Consider the following 24,251-nt stretch of genomic DNA (forward strand, 5'->3'; position numbering starts at 1 on the left):
CGCTCTAACAAACTACTATGCCATGATACTTTTTTAGCACTAATGTACAATCTCATACAAAAACACCACTTGGCTTATACAAGGAACATCAAAATAGTGACGATTTCAGCTCCGAACATCATAGGGCTTCTTCCAAATGTTCAACCTACTACATTGTGTAGATAGTATTTACTTCGTTGATAGTTACTCCTTGATCAGTACATTTACACAAAACAAAGAATGCAACTGGACAGTATCCCGAAAAAAGATAGATTAACCAGGGAACTTGGGCCAAGTAGCAGCTCCTTGGATGGACGATACGTAACCGTAACGTGCCCTTCCCTTGACAGTTGTGCTTCCTCCCTCCTCCCACCCCCTCAAGAAACAAAAGTCCATAACGGACCCATTTTGCCAATTTTACCTCTTGCGACACACCCCTTTTCAGCATCCAAAACAAATCACCGTGTATTTGATAGCCTTGTGCTAGTTCCTATTATTGGTCACCCAAAGTTTGTGGTAGCAGACGACAGCGACACCTGATCAGCGGTCTAGTAACAAGTAACATTGCAGCAAGTAAATTTCTGATGTCAGCCTAACCAGTTTCTCTATTGCGAATATTGCCGGAATCAAGATCACACAAAATATGTTTCATGTTTCTCCAACGACGGAGCATTCATTGTCGTAAGTTCGTACAATATGCCAGCGTTTTCACTCTCAGATTGCTTCGTTAGTCCTTGGGTTTCACTTACGAAACTTTACACTGTAGCTTCCTAATAAATTTCTATGGTAGCTTGTTGTAGGTGTGTATAGGCTAGCGTAATCCTACACAAGGCTAGGCTTAGGCTAGCCTAGTCCTAGAAGTAGGATGGTGACTTCGAAGTTCGCCCACTTAAGACTTAAAACACCCCAAAACTAAATCTTCTGGTATAAATCACCAGAAAATATACTTCATATGGTGGGAGAATTGTGTTTTAGTACGATACACGGCCAAACTTTCTTTCCTGCAAACTGTTTTCACGTTGTTTTCCAAGAAAATTCTTCGTGATTGTGGAACTGGTATTTCTTGCTAGAGTATTGCGAATTTCGGCCACGCAACCTACAGTGTGGCGCTGGTAAAAATTGGTGGCGCTGTTGCTTTTTCAGTAATTATAACAGACTTCATAGATCTTTCGTCATTTTATTGACAAATATGTAAGTAATTTCTTGCACACGGGTCATTTTGGAGAGAAAATAACTGTAGCTTCGTAATTTTTCGTGAAATTGGCTGTTGCTATAGGTTGTCATGGTGAAATCGTGTGTTTCTTAAGGGTGGCCGATTTTCGCAGTATGGCGAACTTCGCAATACTGACGATACTAGTTGTAGTACAGTACTTTAGCCCAGTGTAGGAGTAACGTGAAGCTGATGAAAGTCCGAACATGGAAGTGTTACTGTTAGGCACAAGTTAGGAGTACAGGCTAGAGAGCTCAACCTTACTACTTAGGTTAGGTGAAGTAGCATACCAAACTGACATGGCCAGAACTTTCTGTATATCAATGCATTGCCATTTAGAATTTTGCCTGTAGATGGTTAGACATATAGCCTAATATATTTTTATCTTTACTTAGTGAATTTTAGTGAATTTTTGAAAAAAGGATAAGTAGACAGTACTTAAGCTAAATGTGTGTCATCAGAACTTATTATGTAGGATGAATAGTCCCCATATTTAGTGGCCAAGAAAGTTTACAATATTTCCTTAGGTAGCCTTCATTATGTTTGTTAGTACTTAAGGATAGGTATATTTCTTCCTGATTACTTGGTTTTGACCAAAAAGGAATTGATGATTCTCGTTGTTGTGCCCTTGTGCAGGCGCGGATCCAGGGGGGGGTCCAGGGGGTCCGGACCCCCCTGCTCTTGGCCCCCCCAAAAAAAAGAGAAAAAAAAAAGAGAGAGAAAAAAAGAGAGAGAGAAAAAATAATTCAATTAAACGCCAATTTTAAACATGTAGGACTTCAGAAGGGCGGTTATCCTTACAAGTCAGCCAGGTGTGTCTTTTCCGTCAAATGAACTATAGTGTGCACGCGTGCTACACATGCAAAAAATGCCTAAAAAAGTAAAAATCTCAATTTTCAGACCAAAAGTTTCAAAATTGAGATGGTGTTCGAATTGTTTTGGGCGGTGAGGTGGCAGAGCGGTAGGCTGCAAAGGATGCGCCGACGAATTCTTCATGAGAGATTGTTTTCTGCAGTGAGAAGGCATAAAACTGTTCTCCGATCAACAATGGGCAAGGAACGTCTCACAGCTCTTGTTCTCATGAACACGTATATAACACTCCTATCGACACTGACGAAGTGGTCCGAAAGTTCATTGAGAAACATCCACGGCGTTTGTTCTCTCCAATCTACCATGAATAGATCATCAATAAAACTATCTAACTCGTACTGATGCAGATACATTTCGAGGGAGTTTTTGTAGGTGCTTTGAATGGCTAAATTGTTGTACTTAAATATCCAAGAATTTCACAATGGATAGAGGGAAACCCACTCCCCTTAGACCTTAGGATCACTGGAGGCCAAACCCCTCACCCTTCCAGAATCCTGGATCCGGCCCTGCATCGTGACGTGGTGACGGAACGGGAGGGGGATTGGTGGCTAAAGGCATTATGATTTTTGTATCATCTCAACTCATCTGATATGTATTACCATATTTCATAGATTGTTTTTTTCTCATCAATTGAGAAATTGCAGACATGAGATCCATATTTTCAGGCTAGGTACATGCGGCTTAGAATACTCGGGAAGTGCCATTTCCGGCCATCTGGGGGGGTTAGTAAAGCCAAAAATATTCTGGTACGCTCCGTGCCAACCAATGGTGGCGCTCCGCTTAGATAGTCTTTCGATCAGGCGCGGCTGGACCAGTCAGGCCCCCTCTGTCAAAAATCCTGCATAGTGCCCTGCTTGTGTTGCCTATCCTGCTACAGTTTTCATAAGTTATAAGTGCGCCCTGATCATAACCTGGTGAAGTATAAGCCTAACTTTGCCATTCTTCTAGGCTAACACTGCAAGGTTATGATTGTGAGCAAGAGTCGGCAAAGGATCAGATCATGTGCGACTCCATTGTGTGATTGCACTTGCTTCATTGTCATTGAAGCTAAGTTTGGGGTATATGTAGTAGGCTTAACAATGTTACTGTGTGTGGAACAAAACCAGCAAATACTTTCCTCAAGTCATTATTTGTGATATTACATCAAAGAAATAAAAAAAAATGGGGTATGTATGTCCGTTGTAAACTATGTGGTTTGTTCCTGTTTCTTTAACAAGCAGGATTACAAAATGTTATAGTTTGGGTCTTGGGCCAATCTCTGCCAATTTCTTCACTGGAATTTCATCGCCTATTTTGCACTGTTGAAGGTCAATTTGAACATCAAAGCAAGCAAGTATTGGCCTTTTAACATGGTACAATTGTGCTAAATAGACCTTTCTAACAAGGAAAAGTCTTCCAGATTTAAATTTGGGCAGGGATTTGTAACAAATTGTGGATAATATATTACTAGCTTTTGAGTAAATGTTTTTGCTCTTTTCTCTTTGTCCATAAAATCTATTAATAGTTTGACCAACTACTGTTGAGAATTGGCAGAGTCAACAAGAGACAAGTTGAGGAGATCACATTCTAAACAAATGCCTTGCTAGACATATCTTGAAAAATAAAAGTAGGTTAAGGTCTCTCATAACTCAATTATGTACCTTTCCCTGGAAATAAATTCTAAGATGTACTTGGATACAATCTTTTGATCCTTCTTGAGCAGTGTATGTAACATCTCATTTTCTGAAGAAATTTATGATAATATTGTCTTCGCCAGCCTATAGCACATGTTGCATGTATTCCAAGTCAAAACCAGAACTACATAATTTAGGATTGCATTTTTTAGGGGATGCAGCAACTGGAAAAGGCTAAATTTGTACCTAAAACACTGTTACAACATATTCCAATTCTGCAGATAGTTAATCGACAGTACTTTGTCTTACTCTCCACAGAAGTTGATTGGTGCTTATGCGCAGCCGCTTTGTAAAGTCTTCTTGCACAGTGCTACAGATATCATCGCAGTGGATCGAGACCATCTAAATTGTTGTACCAGACAAAGTGGTCAAGTGAAATGTCGTCTCAGACTCGGACACCAATGAGTGGAGGTGGAAAATTCAAAGATGAATCTAGAACTCCTATTTGGGGAATCAGAACACCTCTTGAAGTGAAAGTTATGGCTAAAAGTCTCAAAGATGTAAAGAAACCTATCTTCAGGAAGCTTTTAAAAGGTACATTACACATCACTTTGCTGTTTCTTTCTTATATATAACTTTATTCTAGATGCAAATTCTATTTCACAGGATTTGGCCTTCCCAAGTGCATCCGCTTACATTGTTAATCTCTGTTCAGAGAGAGTATTAAAGCAATGTACTGTACTATAGAAACAGTTTTATCCTTCTTTTGTTTTTGTTTTCTGGCAGGGAGGGGAGTGTAGGGAGGGAAGAGGTCAACTGTATGTGAATGGCAACAGATTACCTGAAGATATGCTAACATTTGTACAGACTGTTTCTGTCAGCGGACACTTGTTTGTATTTGCAAGTAATGCATAAATACAGTGACTTTCTTGGCTGATATGGAATATGAAAACCTTTGTTAAAAAACTTAACATGGTTTTTTTTATTGTGTTTTTATTCTTGCATTTCTTTCTAGCTGTGGTCTCCTACATAGAGACATCAGAACTCGCTGCAGACTTCTTCTCCAGTTTGAGCCAAGAGGCAAACATTCCACATGAGACTCTAGCCGTCATCTTTTCTGGGTTACTGTCTTTACTCAAATCGGCTTTCAGAGTACCTGTTGCATCATTAAAACAAGAGGTACAGTACAAAGTCTGGAAGTTACATTCCTTGTTTCTTGGTAGATTCAACTAAGACAGACCTGAATCTGCGGATAGTGAAACAAATGTTCAACCAATTAAAGGCATTGAAGACTCGCCCCAAACCGCATGCCGCACTCTGAAAAAGTTTACTTTCTGTTGCTTGCAAGTGACATTTTGTTAGTGTCGCTACAAAATGCAGACAGTAATGAAACGTGATATCTTGTTATCTTTAGCTGGACCTGAGATGTCCATCGCTGTATCGTTTGTATACTGTGCTGTGGGTATTGACTGCAGCTGTATGTACTGACTGTACACTAGTGTCTAATTACCGACTGTAGCAAGCTGTGTGTGTATTTTCTGGGATCGATGGTGGTGTTTAACACTTCTGTAATACACCTCATTTGAAACTAGGTCAAATTACCGGCATTAGACGTTTCTTTTTGCGCAAGTCTTCACAACCTGTAAGTAAGGAAAAAAGTATCAGGAAAATTATATTTACAGCAGCTAGTTGTGTTGATGTTGATAAAGGTTTAAGATGCTAAATAGTAAATTTTATAAGTTATTTAGCTTGACTAGATTTCATATAAACTAGTGGAGCAAAAGTAAAAAAAAAAAAAAATACTACCTTTTCTATATGCTAATGGCATAGGAATTCATTCTAATGTGGAAAGCTTGCAGATAGTTGAATTCATTGCTCACTCATTGTTGCAAGCCATTTGAAATAAGTCCATTTTGTGACAAGTCTCACAATATGATATTCTCAAAGACAGAAATCATGACCTCTCTTGACAGAAATAAATAGCCTCAGGCATCGTTATCAAACTCTTTTACTCTGATTCAGTTTTTCAGGTGATGGAATCAAGTCTTGAAGGAAAAGAAAAATGTTTGTGTTGATTGACAAACTTTAGGCTTTAGCAGTTTAACAGCAAATTAAGAAAATACCTAATAAGAAACCTAGTCTTATGGCTGTGCAGTAAGAAGGAGGTGTTTGAGGTGGGTGGGGGGGGGGGGTGTGTTGGGTTGATATCTCAATCACCTGTCTCTAGTTGGAGTTTGATAGTAAGAGAATTTAATTGTATATCCATCAAATATTAAAGTTATCTACTTGGTATTCAAGAGTTATTTCTAAAAGCTTGTTATTGTGACTAGGTCCCTTTACCAATGTATAGAAATAGTTTAAAGGTTCTGTGGCAAGCCTGCTATAAACTGTCTGTGTTTTGCAGAAGTTGTATTAATAGATAATCATCTACACAGAAGGAATAACTTTGAACTGTGTTAATTGCAGGGAATCACTTTATTAGTGTTAACAATATGTGGTGCAGTTTGGAAGGCACTGAGTTTCAACTCTTATTAAATTACTAAATATTATAGTTCATGTGTACAAAGACTTCTATACTTCTTTGCACTAGTATAGCAATTTGACTATTTTGCATAGCGTTATGATTCTGCATAAATTAATATGCTGAAGGGTAGTGTGTTTCCTCAATATTCACTTTCTCAAGTTGTGGAGAACAATTTTAGTTAGCAATTCATGAACATGGAATTGCATACAATGTTTGGAAAATGACGTGATGCCTTTTATTCAGTTTCTGTAAAGTATTAGATATGATTGACAAAGATGCATCAGGGTAAAGATAATATATCTGCACCAGTGGTCAAGAAATCTTTTTTTTATGTATTTTCTATAATACCCATTATTTCATTTTGTACTTTTCTTCTTCCTTCAAGGCCTTCAAGAGTGATCTACAAAGTATTAGGTGAGATCTCATTATTTGTTTTGTATTCTCTCTGAACTACCGCTGACCAAATCATAAAAAGAGTCATTCGTGATGCAGGTGTTGGAGGCAGAGAAATTTATTTGATGAAGATAATACTATCCATTAGTGAACACCTATCATTTGTTTACACTGCAGGGCTTTATTCTGCATGGCAGCTTTATTGACTCTCAGAGTTGTCATCGTTAGAACTGTTAAATCTTTCCCATTCAACTAAACCTCTAGCCCAAACATAATTTATCCGGAAAGCACCCAAATCAAAGGGTGAGGTAAGGTCAAAGGTGATTCATGTACAGCTGCATAAAGTGTCTTAATATTTGGCCTATGCATTTTAATACTCAGACATATTATACTGTGTATCATACAGACCTCACAAACTGTGTAATCTGCAGGACATCATGGACATGTTGATTATGTAAATGTTTACTCTATTGGCAGTCCTTGTCCCTTCCGTTAGTGGATGTTCTCTGCTTACAGTACCACTACAGTGCTAACCACAGGTCCAGTACATCCATGTGCTATCATTATGTAGGTCTAGCTTTACAGTACCACTACAGTGCTAACTACAGGTCCAGTACATCCATGTGCTATCATTATATTTGTTTAGCTTTACAGTACCACTGCAGTGCTAACCACAGGTCCAGTACATCCATGTGCTGTCATTATGTATGTCTAGCTTAACAGTACCACTGCAGTGCTAACCACAGGTCCAGTACATCCATGTGCTGTCATTTTGTATGTCTAGCTTAACAGTACCACTGCAGTGCTAACCACAGGTCCAGTACATTCATGTGCTATCATTATGTATGTCTAGCTTAACAGTACCACTGCAGTGCTAACCACAGGTCCAGTACATTCATGTGCTATCATTATGTATGTCTAGCTTTACAGTACCACTGCAGTGCTAACCACAGGTCCAGTACATACATATATGCTATCATTATGTATGTCTAGCTTTACAGTACCACTGCAGTGCTAACCACAGGTCCAGTACATTCATGTGCTATCATTATGTATGTCTAGCTACCCAATGTCATATGCTACAGTTTCCGGATAAAGCAAAGTCCCCGAAACAGCTTTACAGAGCAAGGCATTTCCAATGGTCAAATGTAGTTGACAGTTCCCTCTTATTTCAAAGCATGCCAAATGGGAAAATACAGGTAACATTGCTACAGATTCCATGGAAATGGGGACTTCAGAAGGGTAGATGGATTCCATTTAAGTATATTACAACTACAAACAGACCCCAATTAGCCAGTAATTATTGTTAATGTTGGAATTGCATACTTTTATGAACAACTATGCATTTGTGCTTACATGAACATTGACGTATGAGCTATTTTCAAAATTTTCTGTAAATGTATTGCATCCGTTGATGAGAACAACATCAAGAGAGCATGTTTCGTTATAAAGTTATAAACTTTGGTATCTGGCTATCACAGTGTTTAAATGACATTTTGACATCATGAATGGCAGTACAGAAACATTTATCTTTTGTTTATGTCATGCAAATATTTGTCTAGACAAGAAGAAAGCATTGTTTAGAAAAGTGACATGTTTACAACGCACCACAAATATTGTCGAGGAAAAATGGTGTCAAAAGTCTTCCAAATGTGCTGTATTGTTCATGTAAAGTTTAAAGAACATGATTTGTTGGATTATGACTCAGAACTTATAAAAACCGCATGGCTTAACATTAATATTAGGCCTGCAAGAAGGAGCCAATATCCTCAACAAGTTAGCCTTAAAGGGGGTATTCCAAAGATGTGGCACATTTTCAAGGTGAAATTTTTGAAAACAAGAATAGCCATATAATCAAGGCTAAAATTTTGGCTGTAAAGTCATCCTTGAGTTATTAGCCACACTAATGTTTACATGCGTAAGTTGTCATTAGACTCCCCATTGCTATACTTCATAATAGAAATTTGGTAGTAATCCTTATTTCATCCTCTTTATAAAATTCCTGAATTTTCAAAATTAGTAATTTTCTGGCCAAAGAACCGCAAAGCATATGGGTTACAAACAGACTGCCTGTCTTATTACTTGGGAAAAATGGAACTTGTGAATGGAAGTGAAAGTGTAAATTAACTTTTCATATTTGTTTTCAGTCATAATTTTCCATGCATCTCTTTTCTTTCTTTTTCTTCTAAGACTGCAGGAAGAGTTCATTGATGACTTGATAAGTGCTGTATACGGAGCCAAGTAAGCATTCAAAGCTTGAAACCTTCCATAGAAATCAGGTCACTTTTAGATTATATCAAAAGTTACCCTTTATTATCTTAGTTATCTTCGATGGAGACTTCTCAAATTAATCTAGGTGACAATTTAGATCTTTCTCATCATGTTCATAGTGATAAGAGGGCTAGGTGGTGGTAGTGGGTGGGTTGATTGTTAGTTAATACCCATTTGTTGTTCACAGAGTCATCTGTTTGTTAAAAGCCAACTAACTGATTGCTCCAAATACGAGCGCTGCCACACTTTCGCATAGATGATTAGTTCCACAGTGACCTGAGACTAATTTTAGTGTATGTGTTTATTCTTGAATAAATCATTTGTGGAAATGCACTACAGCAACCAACCTGCTGCTTTTCCAGAATTCAACCTTCAGACAATCCAGCAACAGGTCATGGCACCATGTTAAAGTTTGGCTTGTCACTAATGCAACGGGTCTGTGGGCTCATTCAACTGTAAAATAGGCAATACTTTTATCATGTCTAAAATCCAATTGTGTGTGAGTATTATGTATGACTTGATCAGAGTGTTACACAGTTACGAACAAATTTAAGTAACATGGAGCTTTAGACAATCGGTAATGGTGATCTGTGGACATCTGAACATTTTCATTGATAATTTTTGCCAGTACTATTAAGCAGACTTGCCTCCCAGAGACAAATGGGAAGAATTTTATATTCACACAATTAGCATAATTACTGTATAAATTAGCATACATTACCCATGACACATCTTGAACATTCCTTTCCTCAATAGACGAAGTTCAATCGATGAAATGATTTCCAAGCCATCAAGTCGACTACCTGCTTTGCAACAGTGTAGGTGGCGGGTCGATGTGGCGATATCCAACAGGTGCGTTCTGCAGTAAAGTCAAGTTACTTTAAAATATAAAGTATTAATGAGCACAAAAATTGAATACTATGAGAATCTCCTCAGATACAGTATCAAATACTGAATCTGAGGGGGCTGTTTGCGAAATGGACTAAGAAAACCCTAATGGGGAGAGAGTTTTGTGTGAATGACAGAGGGAGAAATTGTTACATTGTAGCCATGCTAGAGATGCTATGAATCGTCTGTATGGGATGAAAGGTGCAAGGTAGAACATCCACCTCTTCATGAACTCTTCCCTTCTAATACTAATATTAATTTAACAAACTTTGATTCGCAGTGAGGTGTAATATGTGGTAATCAGTGCATGTGACAAATGCTCTTAATAATTTATCGCTGGAGATACAGTGGTGCAATGTCTGTGATATATATATATACCTAAATTACCTCCGTATTGAAGCAAAGGAGGACCTGTTCAGCTGTCCATTCCACTGCTAAACAATTAGGAACCAAGTCAATCAATCACTCAGTCAGGCAATAAATAAGTAATTGGAGCAGACTTTATCAATGAATAAATGGAATGAATAATACAGTACACTGCAGTTATAGTGATACATACATGTAGCTACAGTACTGTTCACTTTTGATTCCTTGCCAAAGGAAGCAAGTGTGTGTATGCTTTGAGTTCTGCTTTAGTCTCGGTTAAGTTTAGTTCAGGTTAACACACTGAATCTAAATCTGAAAACCTTCTCAAATGCATTGATTAGCTACAGATTGGATGAACTTCAATACTTGACATTAAGTTCCACATCAGTTCCTTGTTGGTACCATAGTCAAAGTTTTACATGAAATCTCTCTTGTGCAAAGTCTACTATTAAATGTCTCATATAAAGTCTGGTAAGGAATCACTAAGTCTGTTGGATATTTTAATGGTGATACCTCCAAGCATGTGATATGAGGTTCAGGCCTTGTCCGCTTAAAAGAGTCGTCTGCATTAATGTTGTTAATTTTTTTTTTATGTCCTTTGATAATACATTCTAACATTGCTAGATAACTAGATGAAGTACCTAAGAATGTGATTAATTGGATACTTTAAGGGTGATACCTCCAAGCATGTGTATGAGGTTCAGGTCTTGTCCGCTAAAAAGAGTCATCTGCATTAATGTTGTTAATTTTTTGTTTATATCCTTTGATAATACATTCTAACATTGCTAGATAACTAGATGAAGTACCTAAGAATGTGATTAATCCATATCTTATTCATCCAATTTTTAGAAGTGAAAAAAAAGTTGAATGCATATTTGAAAGAATAACAAGAGCTATTAATTTCCTGTTTTCTTTGTTGCAGTGCCCTGAGTCGCGTCTTGGAGCCTACAGTCTTTATGGAATTTACTCTCTCCAATGGTTCCATAAAGAAAGTTGAGGTATGAATGGACCCATTACTATCATCTCATGTATTGAAAACGTATATTCCCTGCATTTATCACTTGATGACCTTGTCAATGTGACAATCTCAGGCCTCCAAAGTTGGGCTACTTACTGGCTTTAGAAGCCAGTGAAATGTTTGTCATTTGCCAAAAAAACAGACAAGGCGTACTGCCAGTAGAAATTATGAACATAAACACATGTGGTAAACTGGGGTAACAATCTTCCGTCAAAGATTGGGAATAATGTCAGCACTTAACATATTAATTCCGGTAAATTACTGCATATCCACAGAAAATCTATTGGGCCGCTCAATAGCCTGTACTGTAACGATGTGTGTTGTAATTCATGAATGTTCCAGTGAAACATTTATGTTAGCCAGTAGACTTTTTTAAGCTCAAGTTTGTAGTTTTACCAAGTGGCAAGAGTAGTGAAATTCTAGGCCTGAGAAATATTGACATGCTGGCAGATATCCACCCTTGAAATGATCAGATGCTTAACTGTCTTCTTTTTAAAAACTTTTTTTTATGTCGTATTAATATTTGAAGTGTCATCTGGATGCTTTTGTTAAATAATCCATTACTTAATTATAAAAACAAGTCATACTTTTCAGATAACAAAAGTATTTTCTTTCTCTCTTCCACAGGTTCCTGTCTCGAAATTTCATGAGCTGAGATACAGTGTCAGCAGCGTACTTAAAGAAATGGAAGAATTAGAAAAACGTAGCATCTTGAAGATCCAGGACTAACATTTGTCACTTTTTATAAAGAAGTATTTTGCAGGATTTAGATAAAATGCCAAATAATAGTATGTTCTGAGAGATATGTATCATAGTTTTCTCGATATATATTTTACAGCATGAAAATCACATACATGTTAGGTGGCAGTATCCTGGTAAACTTTGCGTCTTCCCTGACTTCCCATACTGTTATACATACATAGCTGCGCTGATATATAATACACTGTAGCTGCCATTTTTGTAAGTCAAATTTTATCCACAAAGCCTTTCAAAAAAAAAAAATTTAAATTGCTACAATGAAACAGGAAAGCAAAAATTTTGTATGCCGAGGCATGAGTATGGTGATCACAAAGTTACAGCATTTGATTGATCGATCGATGAAGTCACAAAGATGAAGGATAAAACCAGAGAAAGGACATTTGTGCTCTTAAAAGTCACAAAGTTACTGTATACTATGATATGTGTGATATAAATAGCATCATCTAGCATTGTATTATTCTTATAGCTAATTGTTATGCTAATTAAGTTTATTGGAATTGTTTAACAGAGATAGGTTATTGGAAAAGGAGTTCACATCTTAGGAAATAAAGTGACTACCATGCTGTAGCATATGATTGGTTTGTTGAAAGGTAGGGAAATCAAATATTGAATGTGTTGATTGTGAACGAAGTAAGACCGTGGTGAGAATTCAATATGCGGATGCATTGTGGAAATGCCTGATTGAAATCTGCTATTGTTGTATATATTAAGATAAAGAATTAATAAATATGACTGGTATCAAGTATCTTTATGTCTACGAGGACCTCTCTGTAATGTAGGACAATTAGTGGATGCATTGTGGAAATGCCTGGTTGAGAAATCTGCTATTGTTGTATATATTACGATAAAGAATTAATAAATATAACTGGTATCAAGTATCTTTATGTCTACGAGGACCTCTCTGTAATGTAGGACAATTAGTGGATGCATTGTGGAAATGCCTGGTTGAGAAATCTGCTATTGTTGTATATATTAAGATAAAGAATTAACAAATGTGACTGGTATCAAGTATCTTTATGTCCACGAGGACCTCTCTGTAATGTAGGACAATTAGTGGATGCATTGTGGAAATGCCTGGTTGAGAAATCTGCTATTGTTGTATATATTAAGGTAAAGGAATAATAAATATGACTGGTATCAAGTATCTTTATGTCTACGAGGACCTCTCTGTAATGTAGGACAATTAGTGGATGCATTGTGGAAATGCCTGGTTGAGAAATCTGCTATTGTTGTATATATTACGATAAAGAATTAATAAATATAACTGGTATCAAGTATCTTTATGTCCACGAGGACCTCTCTGTAATGTAGGACAATTAGTGGATGCATTGTGGAAATGCCTGATTGAAAAATCTGCTATTGTTGTATATATTACGATAAAGAATTAATAAATATAACTGGTATCAAGTATCTTTATGTCTACGAGGACCTCTCTGTAATGTAGGACAATTAGTGGATGCATTGTGGAAATGCCTGGTTGAGAAATCTGCTATTGTTGTATATATTACGATAAAGAATTAATAAATATAACTGGTATCAAGTATCTTTATGTCCACGAGGACCTCTCTGTAATGTAGGACAATTAGTGGATGCATTGTGGAAATGCCTGATTGAAAAATCTGCTATTGTTGTATATATTACGATAAAGAATTAATAAATATAACTGGTATCAAGTATCTTTATGTCTACGAGGACCTCTCTGTAATGTAGGACAATTAGTGGATGCATTGTGGAAATGCCTGATTGAAAAATCTGCTATTGTTGTATATATTACGATAAAGAATTAATAAATACAACTGGTATCAAGTATCTTTATGTCTACGAGGACCTCTCTGTAATGTAGGACAATTAGTGGATGCATTGTGGAAATGCCTGATTGAAAAATCTGCTATTGTTGTATATATTACGATAAAGAATTAATAAATATGACTGGTATCAAGTATCTTTATGTCCACGAGGACCTCTCTGTAATGTAGGACAATTAGTGGATGCATTGTGGAAATGCCTGGTTGAGAAATCTGCTATTGTTGTATATATTACGATAAAGAATTAATAAATATGACTGGTATCAAGTATCTTTATGTCCACGAGGACCTCTCTGTAATGTAGGACAATTAGTGGATGCATTGTGGAAATGCCTGGTTGAGAAATCTGCTATTGTTGTATATATTACGATAAAGAAATAACAAATGTGACTGGTATCAAGTATCTTTATGTCTACGAGGACCTCTCTGTAATGTAGGACAATTAGTGGATGCATTGTGGAAATGCCTGATTGAAAAATCTGCTATTGTTGTATATATATTAAGGTAAAGAAATAATAAATATGACTGGTATCAAGTATCTTTATGTCTACGAGGACCTCTCTGTAATGTAGGACTGTAAACAATATTGTGAAAGGAAAGCATTGCACAGCCTTACTGGATAATTGCTTGCCCAAGCAGCATGTATGGTCTACCTTTTCACCCTGGAATATCGTGCTTAATCAAAGGCGGCCCTTTAGTACATGGTTCAATGCGTGATGTATTTCATAATCGACTCTCCTGCAAATATAGCCATTAATTTACTATGGAGCACTCAGTTTCTGAAAATTGAATTAGTTATGTATCCAGCAACCCGGAATACGTCAACTTGTCGGACTGAGGGTGTGAGAATTAAAAACCAAGACATTTCAAGTTCTTCTCTCACTCACAAAGCTCTCCCTTTGTCAAAACGAATGTGATTACTTTGGGACAAATGGGTTAAGATTAGCTCTGTGGTAAGCTTAAAGGCATTGAAGACTCGCCCCAAATCGTGTGCGGCCATCTGAAAATTTAACTCTCCGTTGCTTGCAAGCGACGTTTTGTTTGTGTCGCTACAAAATGCAGACAGTACAGTAATGAAACGAGATACCTTGTTATTTTTAGCTGGACCTGAGATGTCCATCATTGTATTGTTTGTACACTGTGCTGTGGGTATTGACCGCAGCTGTGTGTACTGACTATACACTAGTGTCTGATTACCGATGGTAGCAAGCTGTGTGTGTATTTTCTGGGATCGATGGTGGTGTCTAACACTTCTGTTACACCTCATTCGAAACTTGGTCAGATTACCGGCATTAGACGTTTCATTTTGCGCGAGTCTTCACAACCTTTCACATCATATTGTGGCGATTGGTACAGTATTCTTTTTTCCGGATTCGCCTGTTTTTTTTTTTTTTAAGTATATTTAATAATATATAAAGGTCATTTGGGGTCATCAGAGGTCAAATTGTGAAAACGTTGTAAACATGATATCTCAATATTGGAAGCTTGGGCAAGTCTCATCATACAAGGTGTATAACATTGAGTAAAACAAACCTATTGATATTGGTGGAGGCCAGTGGCGTAGGAAGGTACTTTTGAGTGGGGGGGGGGGGGGCTGAAGACTGATGGCCAGCCTGGGGGAGGGGTCTAAGGGGAGGGGGTGTCCCCCTCCCCTTTGGAATTTTTTGCATCTCCAGGTGGCCTCAGATGCAATTTGGTGCAATATAGCACACTTTAACAGCCACTCCATTTTGTAAACTTAATTTTGTATTTTCACCTGGCCATAGATGCAATTTGGTGCACCAAATGAGATTTTTTTTTCTCATTTGGAAATGAAAAAGGGGTTTTCTGACTTGCGAACCGGGGGGGGGGGGCGGAATGGTACTTCCGACCCTCCACATTTTTCACTGGGGGGACGCCAGCCCCCCCAGCCCCCCCCCCGGTTCCTACGCCCTTGGTGGAGGCTAAAGGTTTTGAACTGTCAGCAAATGCCAAACATTTACTTCAAATCCCGTTTACCTGCCTCTCTACACTAACGCACCTTCCTAAACATATCGCAAGGTAAGCGTGGACAGATCGCATTTTTGCAGGTGCGTATCCAGGGGGGGGGGCGTTGGGGGCGCGCGCCCCCCGGGTAAGGAAAAGAGGAGAGACAAAAAGAGAAGAAAAAAGGAAAAATGAGGGAAAAAAGAAAAGGAGGAGAGGAAGGAAGGGAAAAGAAAAAGAAAAAAGAGAGAAAAAGGAAAAAAGGAGGGAGTAGAAGATAGCCCTTGGGAAGAGAAAGAGGAACAGTCATAGTTAAAGCGCTGATCCCTATAATATACACAGGGTAGCCAGTGACAGATCAAGGATTACGGAAGGGGTGTGCGCCTCACCCTACCCCTTACACCGACAACTCCATTTTTGACGTTTCCATTTTTCCTCTCTCACTAATGTATCTATATAAATACTATGTATGGTCTATCATAACGCGTGTGTGTGTATGGACGCCTTAAACAATTGTACAATTGTGCTACATGGAACCAACTGTGGCTGGTCTTGAACTCGACCGAGTCGTCGGGGTACATGACGCATTTCGGGAAGGGGGCAACCGCCCCCCCCCCCCGAGCAAATTTTCGTTATGACATCGCGAGTAATTTCAAAATAGACAATGCTTAGATGCAACTTACAAGGCCTGGGAAGTGTCATTTCCAGCGATCTGGAAGGCATTTTCGGCCAAAAATTTTCTTGTACGCTTCGCGCCAACTCATGGTGGCGCTTCGCTTAGATAGTTTGCCTACAGGCTTCGCCCCTCCCTTGGCAATTACTCGCTACACGCCTGTTCGAATTTGTAAAGCAAAGAGCAGATATAACATATCAGTGAGCATTGAAATGCATGTTCCACGATGAACAGCCTCAAAAACTGTCTATGTGTGAAGTTAAAGGCGTAGGAGCCCAATTGGATATGGGGGCTGTAATGAAAAAATGGGCCCGAAAAAAAAAAGCCAAGCGCATGTTCAACATATCGATGCCAATATCATATAAGCAAGCATCGGTCATTACAGTGCATGGCATCGTGTACCTTACGGTCCGTCAAAGTTGCACAGTATACCGCTGGATGCTATGTAAACAACCAAATGTCTTATGTAGATGGAGAAAAATCATACAGATCCATTTATGTCAAAACTCTCTTTTAACAGTAGTAATGTCGGCCAAGCTTAGAACTTTATTTTAATTACCAAGGAGAAAATTTTGACCTGTCTGTTAGGGGATCAAGGAGGTTTTTCTATATTGCTTGTCCATAGATTGAATTTTTTCCAACATTATGGGTATGTTTTCAAGTGATTTTATTCACGAGAAATGTGAATTTTCAAATTCTCAACAAATAATGGGCTTAAATTCTTGAAAAGTGGGGCTTTCGGATGTTGTGGACCGTGACGTAGAATCACCTACAAAAGCAATGATCCATAGGACATGCAATGAGGTCGAACATGATGTGTGACTGGTGAAAATCTTCAAAAAGGTTATGGATGGAAAAAAAAAACTTTTGGGAAATACTTGGTTCTCAGGCAAAAGTGTACATCTGGTTGGTCATTTTCAAGCCCGAGAAGTGCTATTTCCGGTGATCTGGGGGGTATCAAAACCAGAAATTTTCTTGTACGCTGCGCGCCACCCGATGGTGGCACTCCGCTTAGATAGTAATTCGCGCACCCCGGGTTAGAAAATCCTGGATACGCGTCTGATTTGGTATGTAATTGTACCACATTGAGCACACAAGAAGCCTAATGTTGTTGGTGGAGGTCAATGGTCGTTTGAATTCACCAGGGTTAAAATTTTGAAAGCCATGTTTTACACATATTTCAACAAGAACAGATAGTATGTTGATGTATCACATTTAGTACAAGAAGCCTGTTGTTGAGGTCAATGGTTATTTCAGGACAGCCTGTGTCATTGGGAATGTATTTGTTTGTCACATCACACTACTTTTCACTGTATTACTATTATCAAGTATGTTGTACACCCTCACTATACATTACGTCAGATTCATGCAGAAAACTGCTCATGTTACATCATCGAACCAAACTGCATTCTAGTTAAAATTCATCTCCATTTTGTAACTCTTAGATGTCTTCGGTGATGTATGGTGACTCACCATGTGCATCCTTTAAAACTCCTTGATTCCCGCTTGCCCGTAAATGAACACATGTGAAGACATGCTTTTAGAAAATCATTACTCGAGATAGGAATACACTAGAGAGCTTCCCATAGCTTTATTTTGCACATAAGGCAGCCTGCATCAATAAACAACCTTTTTCCGAGGGGGTCACATGGACTTTTTTTTTTTTTCTTCAAAGATTTGTTTACATTTAAAACACCGGTCGTTTTGACCTTTTTTTTTTCAAAAAAATCGTGAGAACAGTGAAAAATGTCAGTCAACTGACCCTATCTTATACAACTATCTAATACATACAAGGAATCAAATCAGGAGCCTCAGAGGCATATGTAGAGAGATGGCCCTATATTTGGGGGAAATATGTCAAAAAATAACGTTTTTCGGTCTATGTTAAGGCCAAAAAACGGTCAACTTTCCGCAAATATTTCTCCCGAATGCCTCACCCTACAGAAAAGATTTTTAGCTCTCCAGAAGCGCCACACTGAAATTCAACTCTACATAGAAACAGTTAAGCAATAGCGCCTCCACTTTGTGAGTAATCCCTAGCAATTCAACTCGAGCATTTCTACGGTATAGAATTTCGGTCAACTACAGTTGATAAGCTTAGCGTCGTTAGGGTCAATGCAATCACTCACGTAAATGAAACGGTAACTATTTAGCACATATTATCATGGCTAAATACTTCTAAGAGGCGTTAGACCTTCTTTTTATGGGCAATTTGACCATCAAGCCTTTGGAGAAGAAGATTCTGACGATGAAATTCTGATACGGTAAGCCGCATACTGTATGCACACTGTTTGCACACTGTATGTATTGTGTATGTAGCGCAATTGGTATATATAGACTTACCGTTACGCGTGGCTACCAATGTATTACAGAATACATTTGTTTGTTTGGAGGGGGGAAAATCAGTCATATTCCTAACATTCAAACATCAAATTATATTTTACTTATGAAATAACATGTCTTGAACTCATCAAACTATCAAAAGTCCAGCAGATTTCATCAAAATAATTTCAAATGGGCAAAAAAAGTACATTGTTTGTATCATAACCTCATTTGCATATTTACATATCTAATTAGCTAATTATAAAAAAAAATTATAAAAATTAAAACTTCATTTCAATACCTATCTGTCAATACTTGGGTCCCTTTTGACAAAATGAACAGATTTTAAGTAATTACAATGTGTAAATATTTTCCCCCCAGGGGGACAATTATATGATCACAATGGGGACTCAAGGAGTTAAAGGGTGTGAAGACTCGCGCAAAAAGAAACGTCTAATGCCGGTTATTTGACCTAGTTTCGAATGAGGTGTAACAGAAGCCACCATCGACCCCAGAAAATACACACACACAGCTTGCTACCATCGGTAATTTGACACTAGTGTAGGGCCTACAAACCGTCATTGTTAACTGGCGCCCCCATTTTTGTGTTTCTTTGCTGATGGGTTGAGAAGTATTCATGTACCACCCATGCTTTATTATCAAGCCATTGCATAACGGCTGAGGTTAGTTCCAAGGTGTTTCGACAACACAGCTATAGTTGACCTCTAACGTCACTTCCGTTTCGGATTCGCTGATCGTATTATGGAGTTTTGGGATGTGTTGGGGATAGAGATGAAGTTGTTAGTTACTTTTAGAGCATTGTTAAATCGAAATGCATAAAATCAAGTCAAGAAATGATGGAAACGAAACACTGAGTTTGCGGTACTAACTGTTTGCATCACTAAGGTAAGCGAAACCCTCAGATCTAGGCCCTAGGTAAAGTTGGTACACGAAACACTCAGTTTGCTGTAACAGGTGTTTGAACCACTGTGTCTGTGATGCTGTAACTGAAACACCCTGCATGGCATTCCAAGTGTTTGAATCACTTTGTGCTGGTACAGTAAGTGAAACCCTCGGAATGCAATACCAAGTTTTGTTGTCGAAACACCTTGAAACTAGCCTCAACTACTGTATAGCTGCGTTGTCGAAACACCTTGACACTAATCTCAGTGAAACCCTTAGAATGCAATACCAAGTTTTGTTGTCGAAACACCTTGACACTAGCCTAAAGTAGCTGTGTTGTCGAAACACCTTGACACTAATCTCAGTGAAACCCTCAGAATGCAATACCAAGTTTTGTTGTCGAAACACCTTGAAACTAGCCTAAAGTAGCTGTGTTGTCGAAACACCTTGAAACTAGCCTAAAGTAGCTGTGTTGTCGAAACACCTTGACACTAATCTCAGTGAAACCCTCAGAATGCAATACCAAGTTTTGTTGTCGAAACACCTTGACACTAGCCTCAACTACTGTAGCTGTGTTGTCGAAACACCTTGACACTAATCACAGTGGAACTCTCAGAAAGCAATACCAAGTTTTGTTTTGGAAACACCTTGAAACTAGTCTCAACTAGGCTACTAGCTGCGTTGTCAAAACACCTTGACACTAATCTCAGTGAAACCCTCAGAATGCAATACCAATTAGTCTTGTTGTCGAAACACCTTGACACTAGCCTCAACTAGCTGTGTTGTCAAAACACCTTGACACATATCTCAGTGGAACCCTCAGAATGCAATACCAAGTTTTGTTGTCGAAACACCTTGAAACTAGTCTCAACTAGATGGTGTTGTCGAAACACCTTGAAACTAGTCTCAACTAGCTGCGTTGCCGAAACACCTTGACACTAGCCTCAACCCTACTGTCTGGTTAAGATGGTACACGAAACACTCAGTGTTTTGTACCAAGTGTTTGAACCACTGTGTCTACATGGTAAGTGACACCCAGAATGGAATATCAAGTGTGTGAATAACCATGGTGGGCAAAGCCAGTTCAACCTAGTGTTTGGACTGCTATCTTGGTGTGAAACACTACAGAAAGTAACTGAGCTGTAGAATATTAAAATATCATACTACCTTTGTGTAAAACTACATAGGCCTGCTAGAATTTGAGATGTCTTACTGACATATTTTCTTCTACAATGCTTTGACTGTTTGTTTGATGTTGCATTGCAGCGCCGAAGCTGTTCATGGTGCCTGTTTGGCTGCTTCAAGGCGGAGACATTTTGGTCTCGGATTATAGGTTGAAGCTAATTAGGGTTCCATTCACAGCAGAGCAATTTCTTTTTATTAAACAGGGTCTTTTGGTAAAGGGACATTTGCACTGCATATATAGCGAACACTCAGTACATTATTTCATATCAAGTGTTTGAATGATGACCTACATGTAATAGGAGGAAAATGCTTTACCAAGTGTACTGAGAGCATAACACTTTATAGTTTGTCATACTTAGTGCTTGAAAACAATGTAATGTGCAAAATGCACTTAGGGTGACGTGAGTACCAAATCCTTTGAAACATGAAGTAGAAGTATGCATATAAAAACAGAACCAGGTTATTATATTTTCAAATTTCTATGAATATCGTTTTCCATGCTTTCTTGGACAATTTAAAATTACAGAATCCGACACTGTCACAGATAAGAGACACAGGAATTGAAGATACCAATAAAGGTGAACCTTTAATTAAACATCATAAACAGCATGTGAAACAGGAATATATACAACAGTCCTAAGAAAGATGTATAACCAGAATGCAAAACTGCATTGTGGTTTCAATGATATAAAAAGTTATAGCCAGGATGAACAACACACTTGATTTAAGTATTTTAGCAAAAAGCATCGAGGAAGAGATGTGGCATTAAGAATATTTACAAAGACAAAGACATTTACAAAGAGTCATTGATGTCCAAAACGGTCTTAGTCTTCTATTTAGTACAACAGTGTAATACATCAGCACAGGTAACCTGTAATCTCTGAAGGCTTTTCTTCTTAAGATATTGCTTTTACAAGGATTTCCGTAAATCCTTTGACCCCAAACCTTGATCTTTAAAGACAATCAGGTTCTTTTATTCAATGTAGCCCACCTACATATCAAACATGGGGACTGTCAAAGTTTCCATTATTGAGATATTATGTTTACAAGCTGCTAAGCATGACCACATAAACACACCCATGTACACATGCCAGCATGACTGCAAAGATTACAATTTTTATTGTTCAAGATTTCATATGAACAAGACCTTTAAATTTCACATATAACCAGATTGACAAAATAATGTATGACGTGGAACACAATTTTGCCACTGCTCTCCTGTATGGAGACCATTGTCTTTGTAAAAACTAGGCCTTGTGCTCCTATACCCCAAGCTTCCACATACTTATTTTTTAGAATTACCTCAAATCATATTCGCAAAAGGGATCTCATTACACAGCAATCGGGATAGGAATTTGACCCAAACTAAGTCCTGACCCAAATTTCGTATGTACAAGCTAGGTGTTTATGAAGTATGAGTACCATACCGTGGGGGGCTTGGTACTGGGGGCTTTGAACATTTGCAACGCCTCACGGAGATGGTTGACTGTATCTACTGTATATAACGAACTATATTTTATGTTGAGATCTCATTCCTGTGCAAAATCAATGCGTACGGAGAACTCAGAAAATATTTCTGTGTGTGTGCACCGTGGTGCAAGGTTGTGATTTTGGACTAGTCAGGATTTAGCCACCTTGGTCAGAGATTTAACCTGTGTTAGCGCTATAACCTCTTCTGCATGAAAATGGGAACTTTTCGCAAACCTCCACACTAGAGTCCATGGTTGATGTACAATAAAACGATGCACAATTAGGCTAGGCCTAAGGTATATATGTGAATTACATCAGACTTGCCTAATTCGAGTTAACGTCTATAGGCAGTGCAGGCTGAAGTCACTTTTTCGGCAGTCACCAGATTTTTGCCGGTCAGCTACTCACACCAATCTACAGTGTATTTCTGTTTCTGTTATGTACTTGTTAAAACCCCTCTTGGGTATCACAACGAGGATGTTGTTACTTAGGGCAGCAGTGCTAGTAACACTAACAACCATACGTGGGGAATCTAGTTTTAAGCACCTCAAAGAATATGGCTCTCCTTATTGGCCAAGGATTGCGTATTCCAGACTTTAATAGTCCTAGGATAGAAACTATAATGAAAAGCAAGGAATTTGAGTACAGCTGTCACGTCTCCCTGGTTTCAAGAAGGGATTAGTCTCGTTTGGGTCTGCAACTAGGCCATTTATAATTTGATAAAAAAAGCATGAGTCTGGCCCTTTTCTGTCTTTCTATGAGGGGTTCCCATTTCAAAGTCTTTAAGATCTCAGTGACGCTGGATTGCCTACGGAAATCACGAGTTACAAAATGTGCTGCCTTCCTTTGAATTTTTTTCTATTTTATCTTGGTCTCAGACGTTATAAGGGTCGCAAATCTGAGCTGCATCATGTAAATGTCAATGTGTTGTTCTACTCTTGAATAGTGTAGATAACATACAGATAATGGCTCTATAGCTAAGTAAAAAAAAGGTTTCTTGACTTAAACGATTAGTGTTTAGTAGCAAATAACAACTACACAATTATTTGAAATTACTTGAAGTTTAAACTTCTGAATAAGAGTATTTTAGCTCTGGCGATCAAGCTAGACCATACTACTTAGTGAATGTATCTATCGTTTGTTTTCACCAGCTGATACTCCGGTTTGGGTACAAATGTCCTGGTAACAGCATGGTTATACCATGCGTGAATGGTTGTATGCTGATTGTTCTACTTACCATTCATTGCTCTGTATAATTTCAACATTTCAATATTTTGAGGTATTGGAAATTTTGAATATCCTAATGTTACTCATTAAATATGTTACTCATATGGTAATGTTACTTATATGTAAAGGTGACACAAAATATTGTTTGAGATAGAGGAAATCACATTTACACCACCTCCTATTTATTCATGTACATGTCTTCTCTCTGGTGGTAAATCCATAACTTTATGAACTCCCTGGAATAAGATGGACCAGTGACAAGTGTCCTACTACAGTATGCACACGCATGGATGGCTACATGCTGGGTGTTGTAACATTATTTTGTTGTAATTGCTGTATTTTCTTCAATATATTGCAAATTTTGATTATGTCTTGCATGCAAAAACTCCAAGTACGAGCAGTGGCATAGTGAGCATTATCAGCACCGAGGGGCAGGGGGCCCTATACCCTGTGCCTTGGGGAAAGTTCCCTTGCTCCCCTCACTATGCCACTGCAAAAAACAAAGGGTAGAACTGCTTACTAAATCATTCTAAACAACACATGTTGAATGACATACTTTAGTGAGGTGTCCAACAGTACATGGCTATGGGCTGAATATTGTACATGGACTGATTAACATACAGTACAGTCCATGTAAGTCTACCATTAAGGCTACTAGTCAGAAGAAATCACACTGTTGTAAATTAATTATGAGAATACAATATTTGTAGTGATTATGATGTTCTTGAATATGGAGTCAAAGGATACCTGAAATTCTTATATGCCAAACCATATCTACCTATCAATATCTACCTATCAACCATATCTACC

At 38.1% G+C, this 24,251-nt stretch overlaps 1 protein-coding gene across 4 annotated transcripts; it reads left to right on the forward strand.

Moving 5' to 3' along the window:
• The first annotated feature begins 501 nt into the window (after positions 1-501).
• Positions 502-14,234, forward strand: LOC139979599 (COMM domain-containing protein 5-like). Of its 4 annotated transcripts, XM_071990556.1 has the most exons (9): positions 503-660; positions 3,564-3,665; positions 3,991-4,266; positions 4,688-4,851; positions 6,582-6,610; positions 8,780-8,830; positions 9,617-9,712; positions 11,037-11,112; positions 11,760-14,234. In XM_071990556.1, the coding sequence occupies exons 3-9, from the start codon at positions 4,110-4,112 to the stop codon at positions 11,859-11,861; spliced, it is 675 nt and encodes a 224-aa protein (XP_071846657.1). In that variant the 5' UTR covers positions 503-660; positions 3,564-3,665; positions 3,991-4,109; the 3' UTR covers positions 11,862-14,234. The 4 variants fall into 4 exon arrangements, with proteins under 4 accessions (XP_071846656.1, XP_071846657.1, XP_071846660.1 ...); XM_071990555.1 differs by lacking the exon at positions 3,564-3,665 and having other exon boundaries at positions 502-660; XM_071990559.1 differs by lacking the exon at positions 3,564-3,665 and having other exon boundaries at positions 505-660; positions 3,994-4,266.
• The last annotated feature ends 10,017 nt before the right edge of the window (positions 14,235-24,251 follow it).

This window comes from Apostichopus japonicus, chromosome 14, assembly GCF_037975245.1.
Source record: "Apostichopus japonicus isolate 1M-3 chromosome 14, ASM3797524v1, whole genome shotgun sequence".
In the NCBI taxonomy this organism is placed as follows: domain Eukaryota; kingdom Metazoa; phylum Echinodermata; class Holothuroidea; order Aspidochirotida; family Stichopodidae; genus Apostichopus; species Apostichopus japonicus.

What these genes read in the sequence shown, in the direction of transcription:
- LOC139979599 (XM_071990555.1), top strand. Translation starts at nt 4,110, where the DNA reads ATGTCGTCTCAGACTCGGACACCAATGAGTGGAGGTGGAAAATTCAAA. An exon ending in CTTCAGGAAGCTTTTAAAAG is followed by an intron (nt 4,267 to 4,687) that starts GTACATTACACA and finishes ATTTCTTTCTAG; the next exon opens with CTGTGGTCTCCTACATAGAG. An exon ending in TTGCATCATTAAAACAAGAG is followed by an intron (nt 4,852 to 6,581) that starts GTACAGTACAAA and finishes TCTTCCTTCAAG; the next exon opens with GCCTTCAAGAGTGATCTACA.